This window comes from Mesoplodon bidens, assembly GCF_964165515.1.
Source record: "Mesoplodon bidens genome assembly, chromosome: 3".
Taxonomy (NCBI): Eukaryota; Metazoa; Chordata; class Mammalia; order Artiodactyla; family Ziphiidae; genus Mesoplodon; species Mesoplodon bidens.
In genome coordinates, this window is record NC_138178.1 from 151,010,205 (window position 1) to 151,024,022 (window position 13,818).

Sequence of the window (13,818 nt, forward strand, 5' to 3'; positions counted from 1 at the left end):
GTCTCCCAGTTAAAAAAAAAAAAAAGCCTTCTCGCACCCTCACTCTCCTTAGTCCCGCTTCCATGTCACAGATTTTGGAGTCTCTCCTGTCCTATGTCTTCTCTGAAACAGCTCTCATTTGCAGTCCCTGACCTCCACTTTCTGGAAATCTAACAGATATTTTTGGTCCTCATCTTAACCTCTCGTCAGCACTTAGTACAAAGTCTTGGCTTTGCAACACAACCTTTGCTTGTTTTCCTATTTCTGTTGTTTCATAATCTCTCTTGCTGGTTCACCCTTTTCTACCCAGCTATTAAATGGCGGAATTACTCTAGATTTAGAACCTCTCTTCCCCTCCTCACTCTTCACTCTTCTTCTAGGTGATAAAATTTATACACATGACTTCAGTGACTGACTTTATGCTGACAACTCAGATTTAAATCTCCATGTCAGAATGCTTCTCGCATCCTAGACCTGTAATATTCCTGACACGTTCTTGAACATTTCAAAGCGATTTCAGACTGAACTCATGCTTTTCACCCTTCTTGCCTGCTTCTTCTCCAACCTCGTCCTGCAACGTCATCCACTCAGTTACGTAGGTCAGAAAACCAGGAGTCATCTTTGATATACCTTCCCCATATCCAATCCATCACCAAGTCCTGCTGACTTTATCTCCTAAATATCTTTCTCTCTAGGTCACCCTGATCCCAGCTAACCATCATTTCTTAGATATTGCAACATCCTCCTAACAGTCTCTCTGCAGTTACTGGGACTCCATCTCCACACCCGCTCCAGGCTCCACACTGCAGCCAGAGCAGTATTTTCAAAATGCAAATGTGATGTGACATGTGCCGCTGCGAAAACAAACAATAAAAAAGAAAACAAAAAGCCTTCAATTGTTTCCAATTGGTGTTGGGACGAAGACAAAGCTTGTAATTGGTCTTTAAGATCTAGCTGCAGGGCTTCCCTGGTGGCGCAGTGGTTGGGAGTCCGCCTGCCGATGCAGGGGACACGGGTTCATGCCCCGGTCCGGGAAGATCCCACATGCCGCAGAGTAGCTGGGCCCGTGAGCCATGGCCGCTGAGCCTGCGCACCCGGAGCCTGTGCTCCACAACGGGAGAGGCCACAACAGTGAGAGGCCCGCGTACCGCAAAAAAAAAAAAAAAAAAAAAAAAGATCTGGCTGCAACCTACTTGTCTAGCCTGTCTCCTGCCCTCACACAAGGAAGGGCTTGCCCTGCTTCCTATCACTGAAGGAGAGGAAAGCACAAATTGCATATTATTCCCTCTGCCCAGAATACTCCTCCCTCCTTTCCTTACCTAGTTAACTTATACTTCAGATCTCACTTTACCCACACAACCTTCCCTGACCTCACTACTAAATCAAATCTCCCAATACAGATTCTTACAGCATCTTGTTTCTCTCCTCCATAACACTAGAGTTAAAATTTTAATTGTTTGTGTAACTATCTGTTTCTCTTGCATGAATATTTTCTCCCACCATTGTATCCCTAGCACAGTCCCCGGCATGCAATAGGCACTCAATCAATATTTGTTGAATGAGTTAATGTTATTATTTACAAATTGTTGTTGTTTTATTAAAGCAGGTCACCAAGAGATTATATGTAACTCTTGATAAATCTATCAGAGTTCATCATATAAACTTTCTATTATTATAAAGGGAACACATTAAAACATTATTAAAAAGTCAAAGACTATAAAATATTTTAAAGAGTAAAAGATGAAATTTCTCCTCTGCCCATTTCCATTCTCACTCCCAAGGTAACCACTCTTAATAGTTTAACATGTATATACATGTCTACGTATATAAAACTAAATGTACTTTAAAACTGTTGTTTCATAATATTAATTTAGATTGGTTTTCCCTAATCTGTCCAAATCATTGAAACTGTATTGTATATAAAAAAATAATCTTAAAAGGAGGCTGTCAGAAGACCAGCTGGGGCTTCCCTGGTGGTGCAGTGGTTAAGAATCTGCCTGCCAATGCAAGGAACACGGGTTCGAGCCCTGGCCTGGGAAGATCCCACATGCCGCGGAGCAACTAAGCCCGTGCACCACAACTACTGAGCCTGCGCTCAAGAGACCGCAAGCCACAACTGTTGAGCCCATGTGCCACAACTACTGAAGCCCGCGCACCTAAGGCCCGTGCTCCACTACGAGAAGCCACTGCAATGAGAAGCCCACGCACCACAACGAAGAGTAGCCCTTGCTCACCACAACTAGAGAAAGCCCGCGCACAGCAACGAAGACCCAACGTGGCCAAAAAATTTTTTTTTAATTAATTAATTAATTAAAAAAAAAGAAGACCAGCTGGTTACTGAGGCTAAACCTCATTCTTACCTGTCTCACCATTCTCTTCAGTCTTAGTGCTCATTACACAGGCAATAAACTTGTTATCCACTTGCTGGAGAACCTGCCATACATTCAAATAAGTGGTACAATACTAAATAAAGATTAACAAAGGCTTATCTGCATAGAGAGAGATAAAACTGTACTTAATTTAAAGTTGTTTGCATTATAACATTCATATCTAAGACTGAGGACAGGTGCTGATGAACCTGAGGGAGTCATTAGGAAGGAAAATGAATAGGCAAGTAGAGTGATCAGAAGACAAAAGGAGAGACTACAAGGAAACAGGCTGAGGCATCTAAGAGGGTTATGCTAATAAAACTTCAGAGTAGACTTGAAATGTTCCCAACAGAATGACTCTTATTAACAGGTGATATGACCAGAGATTTATTAATATGACCAGAGATTGCTAACAAATAGGTCTGGAAAAAATTTGGAAAATGTATGCAAAAGCAAGGAAACCCATCTTGTAGGAGCTAGTCCATTAAAGCAGTAAGTTAAAAGCCACTGGTGGCTTCAGACCTTGGTGGCTCTACTCTGCCTAGATCTGTCTAACCTCCTAATTTGTTTCCATACTGAAAATAAGGAGATGAAGACAGCCTGAGTGGTGCAGAGAGAGGGCAAACTAGAAAAGCAGATGAGAGAAGGGGTCCCTTCTGTTAATGGAACTCCTCAGTCTGGGGTCTCCTAAGCCATATCATTTGTAGCCTCATACAATAGAGGGTCATTTAAAAAGGGGCATTGTTGCACAGTTAAGGACAATGTCTCTACATTACTTAGTTGATTTACAAATTATTGTCAACATAGAAAGTCAATATATAATCCTTGCAACTGTGAGCCTGAATCCATAATTCATCCCTCCAAACCTGCTCACACTACAAAGGACACTTTTTTCTTTGTAATTATAATTAATCCTTCACTTTTTCTTCTGATGATAAAAGTTTCAGTAAGATTAAAAAGAACACATGTGCCTTGACCAGGATGGTCTATATCATCAAATAAATCCAATTTCACAAGAGTTAGTCTAGCTTAGGTCTTATATATATATATATATATATATATATACATATTTTAATGAGATTTTAAAGTCAATCTTTTACCTGCATCGAGTGAATCATTTCTTTGGTGAAACGATAAGGATACAAGATGTTGTGAATTTTAACTGCTAGGCTCTCAGCCTGGCCGCTGCTAACGTCAACAGCAACCTAGAAAGACCCAGATCAAACGTCATTTACATTGTAATCTTTTATTTCTGCAGAACTGTTTTACCAAAGATCTCAAAGTGCTTTACAAACATTCATTTTCACAGAACCTATTAGAGGTGGGTTGAATTCAGGGAACTTATAAAAATTCAAAAGGCTTTATGAATTATTACTCTTAAATAATAATTTTTGTTTATACACAAAATTACTGACAAACACCAATACTTTCAGAATAACAATTTGCCTGCGCTTCATGAGCAAGTCCTTAAAGACATCTTAACTGATGAATCAGTAACAAATGCTCATATACTCTACACCCGTATTACAACACACAAAGCACATTGTGTGATAACCCACTGAGGAGAGGATGCATACTCAGGTCCAGTGGTGAACTGTTCCTCTAGCAGAAGATTCACTGCTTTATCTAATGATAACAGTTTTTATTACCACCACCCTAAATACTTTGCCAAAGCTGCAAGTCAGGGCTTCTGAGAGTGGTAAACACATTCACTATTCACAAAGTGGTTACACATGTCTAATCCAAAATGTCCGAGCTTCCAAACTGCTGTGAATTCTGATTCCTCCTCTCTACAGTAAATATTAATTTCCAAATAAATTATTTGGAAACATGCTCACTTGCCATTCATAATTACAAATGAATATAGTCATTCATGCCCATACCCAATTTAAATGAAATTCAAATTTTTAAATAACAAGCAAAGAAAAATTGCTGCAGACCTACCTCTGGATAACGGGCAAATACTGGGTTGTCCCATTCTGAGAACAAAGACTGAAGCGATTCGGGACCAACAGCACCGTCCCCAGTAGCTACAGCAAAAGGGGACAAGTAAAGTTGGCATCAAGAGTCTCAGGGAAGTGGGTGAGTGGTGAATGGTGTCTCATGCTTGGTGTGGTGCAGCCTCAAGACCAAAGATCAGACACATTGTTCCCACATTCTGCAAATGTGCAGTGTTTGCTGTATCTCTAAATTGTTTTGATCTGTTACTTTTTAAACTAAGCTTGATGACTGTATCTTCTGGCACTATAGCTTTTTCTCCAAACAATTTTCACCAGATATTTCAGAATACAAGTCCAGAAGAAAAACCAGTTCAAATTAGTAGTCTCACTTCTTTTAGGTAAAAATATACCTTATCTATTTTTAGAAATGAAGAAAAGAAAAATGATAAATGTCTGTAGCTTTTTTTGCAGATAAGAATTTTGCTTATATAAAACTAATGCAATATGGACTCAGCTCCAATCTTTAAAAATAAGAAACATTTTCTCAGTCACAAGACACCACAGACTGCATGATCACACAGTATTGACCTCGTCTGGAAAAGTAATTTCTGATCTAAATGCACTGAATTACTTAGTTCTGCTGTTAAATAGGACCATGGGGAATTCCTGGTTCCAGGAAGGCACAGCTGGCACTGATCAAGCTCAATAACACAACCCTGCTTTGTTTTCTTTAAGCTAGGTGGCACAGTATGTACTAGGTGTTCTGGCAATCTCTGTTAATGCCCCTACCTCTGTTATTCTGTCTCATCACAGTCCTCTCTTCCCGGGCTCTAGGAAGGAAAGGAAGAACAAGGTCGCTTCTAAAAGGATGGCACCTGTACTGAGATCCTAAATATAAAAAAGAAAAATCTAGACATTTGAACTCAAAAAATAAACTATTAAAAAATAAAGTTACATAAAATCTCTTTCTGCACAAACTGAATTAAGACATAAGGCAGACTACTAAACAACAGATTGAGTCAGAAGTTCTTTAATGAAATTATTCTGCTAACTTAGGAATCTGCATGAATGCTTAGTCCTATTAGCTTCTATATCAGACAGAATGAGGAAGAATAGATCCCCAATTTACATGCCTCTTATTCCCAATATATGTCTCTCTCTATGTGTGTGTGCCCAGTATGTATCTAGCATTTATCTCATCATATTATAATTGTTTAGATGGCTGTCCTCCCTAATAGACTGTGGACTCTTGAAAGCAAAGCCAGTTAATCTGCAGTGTGGCAGCTCCAAACACAGTGTGAATGACCAGCAAATGAGTGAATAAATGAATAGATGAATGAATGAAAGGTTCTCAACTTAAATTCCAAAGTCCAGTAAGATCTGGCCCAAATTCTACCCTCCTCTCTGAAGGATGATAAGATTGGAGTTTTAGGAACAATGCTGAATTTGACAGTTTTGAACAGGGGCAAAACATGATGAAACTATTATTTCAAAAAGATAAATCTGTTGGACAAAAACTGGAGAGAGATAAATTCAGAACGATAAAAGTAAAGTGTGAGGTGAAATAAGCTTGTGTCACTATTAACAGAAAGGACAGCGTTAAAGACATTTTAAAGAAAAAAACTACCAGGGCTTGGAGATTGACACTATTCCTTAAAATTACCTTTATAGATCCTCTCTTCTGTGCAATTAAATTTACCTCTTAACAGTTCATCTCATGTGATGTTTTATGTGTGGTTCAACAAGTCCTACTGTTCTGCTACGCACCAGCCATTTCCAGAAAGGTAACCCTCCCTGTGAAAGGAGGGTGCTCAGAAGCCATCTTTTCTTCGAACTAGTTTCTAGACCCTAACTACTTAATTTTTCATTATGAATCTCTGACTTAACATGACTCTCAAAAGTTCACCACAAGACTTGCTAACGCAGGCGTTGAGCAGGTTGAAGTGTTTTACACATCGAGATTTGTTTAACAGGAGCAGATGTTTAGGTTGAGTATGGCAGCCAAGATTGTCCCCCTTTGTTTTAGCAACAACCATCTTAGTTTAATGTGATCCAGTTATTTTTTGTCACCATATCAGAAGCAGTTGTGTTTCAGGAAGACGAGGTGCCAGTGCCTTAGATTTACCTCTGATAAGCATTCACTATAAATCAGGACACAAAACTACATACGTTGAAAAACACGTGTGTCTTTACGAGCCGCCTGCTAGTCTCAGGAGCAGTACTGAAGAAAAGGGTTTTCTTCTATTTAATACTTTGCAAGTTACTACAGTGATTATTTTTTTCACAAGGAAAAAAACTGGAAACCATTGAAAAATAAAAGTCTTATTTAACCTTAAATAAATCAGAGCCTCCTGTTAGAGATACTTATCCTAACTTATAAGTTAATTTGCAATTACCTTCATACTATTTACATTCTTTTGCAACATTCAAGACTTTTAATACAGATGAACATTTAATGTTTATCATCCTGATGCAAAACCAAGATTATTGCCAGATGGAAATCAGTTTTACCATCTCCCAACATCTGGCTTTCAACACGCTGCCAAAACAATGTCACTTTTAATGCTGACTGAGACCTGGGAACTCAGAGTCCTAGCCTAGGCTCCAATGTGGCCTTGTGGTCTGATCTAAAAGCCACATTATTGTCTTTCTGAATAACAGCCACTTATCCAGATCAAGATTATTAGCATACGTATTATAATAAAGTACATTTGAAAAGTATGATTATAAAAATACATACTTAAACTATATTCCCCAAAATTTATGGTCAAGTTTTTTTCTTTAAAAAAAAAGTTTATAAATATACTACTGTACTGAGCCATAGATTTTCCTGGGACTAGGATGATTACAGGATCATTCTGGCCCTTCACCTGGGAGCTGCAGAGAGCAACTTCCAGAAAAATACCACACTGGCATTGCAGGTGCCTTTAAAAACAAATTTCTTAAGAGACTTGTGTGTTTGGGAGAGAGGGGAAAGTGGGGTAGGGGAACACTGTAGATCTTCTCAACTATCAATAGCACCATTTTCATTAAAAACTGTCTCACCCTCTTGCACATACCTATACCCATAGACACATATACATACACTTCCATTCTGTATCATTCTTTCACTGTATTTTTGTTTAAATAATAATAGACCTGGAGGATTTTCACATACATTTTATAATTAAGCTTCAAAATATTCTGTCTGCTGAGATAATCTCTTTGAACATGATTACCTTACCCCTCAGCCATTATTCCCACCTTCCAAAGCATTCATGACAGTGAACACCATATACTTACCATTCTCAAGTAGAACATCCACAGCCATAGTTGTCAGGTCTTTAGTACAAGCAGCCCGAACGTCCTCAGTAGGAGCAGTGAATGTGCTAAGTCCTGTTAGCTTGTTGATGTAAACCATTTTTCCCAGGGCTACATCAAAATGCTGCTGCCAATCCAAAGAACATGTGTTGGACTCTTCATTTTCAGAACAAGTTCTTGCTATAGATTCCTCACTCTGACAACAAGTTCCATTTTGGCCAGCTGTGGAATCTTCTCTGTGACTCACTAACATTCTACTCGGAGAGTCAGGACTTCTGATCTGTTGTTCTGAAGCTATAAGAACATCTGAATCCTTACCCGTAACTGTAGAATGAACATAGGGTAGTACTAAAGGAGTTTCTGACATCACAGAGTTCTCTGTTGTATTGTTGTTAGAATATGTTTCACTGTCTTTATTGAAGGGATTACCCTGTGTGACAGAGTCCAACATTGGGATGTTGCCACTTTCTGTTTTTTTATGCTCGTTTTTAAATAACTTACAAGAATCTAGGGTTAACCCACTGGACAAGTCACTGTCTTTCCTACTGGGATCTGATTGTGGAACTTCATTAAAATGACTCGTCATCTCCATTGTTTGCGTCTCTCTTTCGGAGCCTTTCAATCTGGATAATTTAGAGGCTAGTGATTCAGGTGACTTCTCAATATCCAAAGGCTTTCTGTTAAAATGAGATAACTCCTGTAGAGTTATAGGGCTTTCTCTTAAGCAAGGCATCTGTTCTTCCAAACTGTCTTCCTTGGAGAATGGTAACTTTTCTGAATAAAACATGTGACTTACTGGTTGACAACTACTATTTGAATCATCATGTTTCATAGTAGTGATTTTACAAATACCAGAGTTGTCTAAGTGGTTTTTGTCTTTCCACAGAATGTCAGGTTCAACCTGAGGATTGAGATTGGTAGTGATTTCTAAAGTGATATTTTCCTCCACTTCTGTATTCAGAGGATTTTTAACCTTCCCATATTGCCTCTTAAACTTCTCTAAAGATCCTAGTTGTGAACTTAAGCTTAGCTTCTTATGAGCTATGGGTTTGGCAGAACAAATCAACTTACCTGTTTTCTTACTACCATTTGAAACATGTCTACCCCAAGAGAAAGAGGATGTGTCAGGTAGTAAGCAACCTGTGTGCGATTTTTTACTACTTTCCTGAAAAATAGCAAAATTTTTATAAGTTGCTATAGGTTTGTTCTCTAGCCCATAACTTATATTTGTTCTGCACAATCTTTTGTTGGGCAGTTGAGCAAATTCTTTACTTAAAGTGGTGGTTAAATCTTTGGTGTTTGGAGTCTCAAATGAATGGCATGTTCTATTTCCAAATATTTCCTTGGCACTCACAAGACCAGGTTGAACATAATTTTTAAATAAATGTTCTGTTTCAGTTGATTTAGTTTGCTCATTTTGTACCACATGAGTTATGAAACCAGTGGAACATAATTTAACTTGCCCATAACTAAAAACATTTATTCTTCCACAATTACTAGGTTCTTTTTTTCTTTTCTCTTCTTCTCTCTGAGCACCATGTGCTCCCGATAATGTTGTCTCAACAGGCAGAGGTTGGCATCCCATTTCAGTAGCATCTTTAAATCTCTCTGGTTGATTCTGAATTCTATTATTTTTCAGGATGTTGGCAGCCATGCCATTAGCAGTAGTACTTACTTTCTCTATTTCTAGACCTTCTCCACTCCCCTCAAAGTGATAAAGTGTCTGAAAAGGGCTTGCAAATCCCATTTCAGTAGCATCTTTAAATCTCTCTGGTTGATTCTGAATTCTGTTATTTTTCAGGATGTTGGCAGCCATGCCATTAGCAGTAGTACTTACTTTCTGTATTTCTAGACCTTCTCCACTCCCCTCAAAGTGATAAAGTGTCTGAAAAGGGCTTGCAAACATTTCTGAACTGGTTCCACATGGATTTTCTGAAGAGTTAAGTTCCAAGCAAGATTTTTTATGTTTCTCATTTGCTCCTGATTCTGATGCTTCAGCTGTCTCTTGTTGTAAGATCCTTGACTCTGAGCAAGCGCTATCTTCGTTTTGTAAAGATGACTCCATTTTACTATGGGCTGGCCCATCGGATTTGTAAGTGTACAAAAATGAATCATTTGTCTTTTTTCTGATAGCTTCCGAATCCCTAGAATTCTGTGTGCTTATGTTTTCTACAGGAGCTTTTCTTTTCACAGCTTTTGATTGCAAATTAAACATTTCACAGGAATCCAAAATATTATTACATGCTTCTTGGAAATTGACCTGGTCACACTTCTCATCAGAGGACACTTGCTTCTGAAGAGTGGCACTAAATAAACTAAACTCATTTTCTTCACTAAATTCCTTAAGGTCTTCACTTGATAATTCCACAAATAATTTTTCTTTCTTTAAAAACATTTTTACTCCTTCCTGAATACAAACCAAAACAGTATCCCAGTTCTGAAACTCAATCAGAGTTTTTGCTGGCTCCAGGCACACGTCATACTCACAGAAGTGGCACTGCATGTTGATTACATATATACCATGGAGTTCTGGGTTAGACCGATGCCGAGGACTTGAATTTGTTTGCCTACTGGCAGAGCCGTTCTTTGGCTTGCATATAATGCTTTCTTTCCTTAATAAAAAGTCAATGAGTTTATGCAACTTTGTCCTTAAAACTAGCCTCTTGTTCACAAACAAAAACTGCATATTCTTATTATAATGTGCTTCAGAGCTGATATAGCCACTAAGCTCAAACTCCTTATATTTAAAATCTATTTCTTTTAACTTTTGGGACTTACCCAGTCCATAAATTTGACAAAATCGGGAACATATGTCTTTGGTTTTAGGGAGCTGAAGAACCATGGAACCAGAAACATCATTTCTCAAAGAGAAAGAAATGGAAGGGTGCATAAGTGAGAGAGCTTCTATCCTCTGCCTAACCTTCTCAAACTCCAGTCTAGGATCCATGCATTTCCTCCTTACAGGTAACTGATAAAACAGGTTATATACGGTGACTGTTGTCCCAGCACTTGGTCGAGTCAAGTCAGCTTCACAAGCTTTCAGGACTTTTCCATTCTGAAACAGCTTCACAAAAGTTTTCATTGACTTGTTTTTCTTGGATGAAATTTCCACGGCACTGGCCATGTCAGCTATATTGGCCAAGGCCTCCCCTCGGAAACCATAAAACCTTGGGTTCTCCAAGTCCTGTACAGAGTCGCATTTACTAGTGAAATAACGATTTCCCACCTTGTCTACATCATCACTCCCCATCCCAAATCCATTGTCTATCACCTGAACTTGGAAGGTTTCCATGTTTACCCTGACAGCCACACATTTTGCTTCAGCATCAATACTATTGAGGGCAAGCTCCTCAACACACTGGCCTAAGGAGCATATAGCCAAACCAGAACGCAACCTGGCTTGTACTTCAACTGACAAGCACTTGATCATGGCAGGTAGAAAGCTGGTGAGAAAGCCAGGCACTGGTTCCCTTTTCTGACTGGAAATAATTGCCTATGGGAGGAAAAACAAAACAAAACACACACACACACATTTAAAGCTTCGGAGTTACACGGCATCAACCATTTCTCTCAAGCTTTATAAAGAAATATTTGAGGTAAATGAAATCTCTTAGTAAACCACATTGTAAAACAAAACAAAACAAATTATAGCTCTGATCTCTAGGCAGATGACACAGCTCTTGTTTGGTGCAGTGATTTTAACATCCAAAACAGCATTCATAATTTCATAATTTTACTGCTCCTCTCTAAATCCCATATGCCCTAAAGTGAAATCATAATCACACTTGAAGTTGACCTGCAAAGACATGTTCAAAATGCTAATCACTTCACCAAAAACAGATGCCTAAATTCCACTAAGAAACATTAGCTAGAAATTATTCATGAAGAAAAAGTCCAAGCTAGTTTCATAACATTTATACATTACACAATAACCATGACTTTTAGAAAAAACTTATAATGAAGTGTTAAGACACTGTAATAACTAGGGTGAAGGAACAAGAGGAAATAAAATAAAATTGTCAAGAAGAGATTAAAGTTAATAATAATTATTATTATTATTGGCTAAATGTAGTTATCTCAGGGGAAACAGACTAAGAATGGGGAAGGATAGGGCAGGAAAATTCCTTGTCATTATAAGCCGTTCTGTATTTGATTTTTAAATCTTGTTCATGTATAACTTTGATAAGTTTTCAGAAGGCCCTTACTATTATTTTGTATTTTGGTCTTTACAGATGGCTTCAAACTACCTTGGCAATAATCATGATGGCAAGGGGCTGTTTAAACTTGATTTTAAGTTTTCTGACAGGTAAAAAAAAAATAAGATTATAGTGCAATTAAAGGTCCCCTCCCTTCACAGCTGAGAGCAGCATGGGGGGGACCTCTCGCAAGTGGTAGGGCTAGTTTTTCAAACCCGGTAAAATCAGAGTGATAATTGCAGATCTGACGATTTCTAACGTCATGAACTTTGCAGCCGGCAAAAAATGAGAGGTAAACGTTTAGTAAGTATTCCGACTGCTACCCAACTCAACGATTTCCTGATTATATCCCAGTCCTTTCAGGGCTCCTGGGACAAATGGGACGACTCCATCCGGGTTCTGAGCTAATAAGAAAGCTTCGGGGAGCAGGGCGGAGGCCGCCTACCCCGCCAGACCCAAGCTCCACCCCCATCCCCTCCCCCAGCTGGCAACCAGAAACCCCAGCCTGCCCAGGTTCGGGCGCCCCGCTGAAGACAGGCCAGGGGGCCTCCCGGAGCCCCTGCGCAGCGGGCCCGTAAAGTTGGCCCGCAGCGGTCGCCAGGGCCCTTCTTGTGGTAGAAGAGCTCCCGGAATCATCCTTTCGTCGCGGGCTGTTCCCCAAGTCACCTCGTAACGCGCCTCAACAACTCCCTCACACCAACCGCCTCGGACGCCGGACGCGCGCACGTTGGCTCGCAAGGCTCGTACACGCGAGGCTCATGCACGCGCGAGCCCGCGAGCATGCGCTTCTCAGCTGCCCCGCCGAGAACATCCTCTCGTCCGTGACACCCCAGTGCGCATGCGCACCAGGTGTTCCCGGCTTCGGTACTCATGTGTCCCAAGGTCTCTTCTCACTAGTACCCCGAATTCTCAATCCTTATCCCGTTTTAGCATGGCGTGAAGAGCTGTTTCTAGCAATTTTGTTTTTTTCTTCTTTCCCCTTCTCTCATCTCTCCTTTGCACGTACTACCATTTAATTCAATATATATTTTATTTGCTTATCGTCTATCTTCTCTCACTAGAATGTAAGCTATATGAAGGTATGGATTTTGTCTATTTTTGTTTGCTGCTGTATCCCCATGGCAAGAACAGTGCCTGGCTTATGTTAGGTACTCAATTAATTAATAAATCCAAAGGCTTCCATCTTAGAGATCTATAGTATTATTTCAGAGCTGGAAAAGACCGAGAAACTATATAGCTCTATTCTTAATTTACAGATGAGGACAACAAGACTCCCTTCATTGACTTTTTTGGTATCTTCCCAATACCACCGCAGCTTTCTTTTCTAATGGAATGAGAGTGGAACTCTAAGGGCATTGTGAGAATAGGTGTTTTGGGACTCGTTAACCAACCTTCAGTTTTTGCTTTGTCCTGTTTTCATTGAAACCTTGTATTTAAAAAAAATTGGAATTTATGACAAATTTGTCAAACCCAATAAGCATTTGATATATACTTTTTTTTTTTTTTTTTGCTGTACGCGGGCCTCTCCCTGCTGTGGCCTCTCCCGTTGCGGAGCACAGACTCCGGACGTACAGGCTCAGCGGCCATGGCTCACGGGCCCAGCCACCCCGCGGCACGTGGGATCCTCCCGGACCAGGGCACGAACCCGTGTCCCCTGCATCGGCAGGCGGACTCAACCACTGCGCCACCAGGGAAGCCCTGATATATACTTTTTTAAATGGCTGACTAAACCAAATCAGGAGATATCTTAAGTCTGATGAAGCAAAATGCTTATTGCTTTTATTAGTTTGCTAAGGCTGCCATATCAAAGTACTAAACTGGGTGGCTTAAACAACAGAAATTTATTTTGTCACAGTTCTGGAGGCTAGAAATCTGAGATCAAAGTATTGAAATGATGATTTCTTCTGGGGCCTCTTTCCTTGGCTGGTAAAATTGCTGTCTTCTCCCTCTGTCTTCACATGTTCTTTCCTCTGTGCACACAGGGCTGTGTCCAAATTTCCTCTTCTTATAAGAACACTGGGGCATATTGGATTA

At 39.7% G+C, this 13,818-nt stretch overlaps 1 protein-coding gene across 4 annotated transcripts in view; it reads right to left on the reverse strand.

The window, feature by feature from the left end:
* The window catches only part of LOC308614166 (acylphosphatase-1), a 44,421-nt gene that overhangs the window by 16,533 nt on the left and 14,070 nt on the right, over positions 1 to 13,818 (reverse strand). For 2 of the 4 annotated variants that reach the window (XM_081228360.1, XM_081228354.1), the window contains 5 exons: positions 7,571 to 11,081; positions 5,078 to 5,176; positions 4,293 to 4,378; positions 3,449 to 3,553; positions 2,340 to 2,412 (listed from right to left, as the gene is read on the reverse strand). In XM_081228360.1, the coding sequence (XP_081084486.1) occupies positions 2,340 to 2,412; positions 3,449 to 3,553; positions 4,293 to 4,378; positions 5,078 to 5,176; positions 7,571 to 11,081 (3,874 nt within the window). Of the gene's footprint in view, positions 1 to 2,339; positions 2,413 to 3,448; positions 3,554 to 4,292; positions 4,379 to 5,077; positions 5,177 to 7,570; positions 11,082 to 12,450; positions 12,495 to 13,818 lie in introns of those variants that run through there. The other 2 variants (XM_081228356.1, XM_081228355.1) reach the window with 2 other exon arrangements.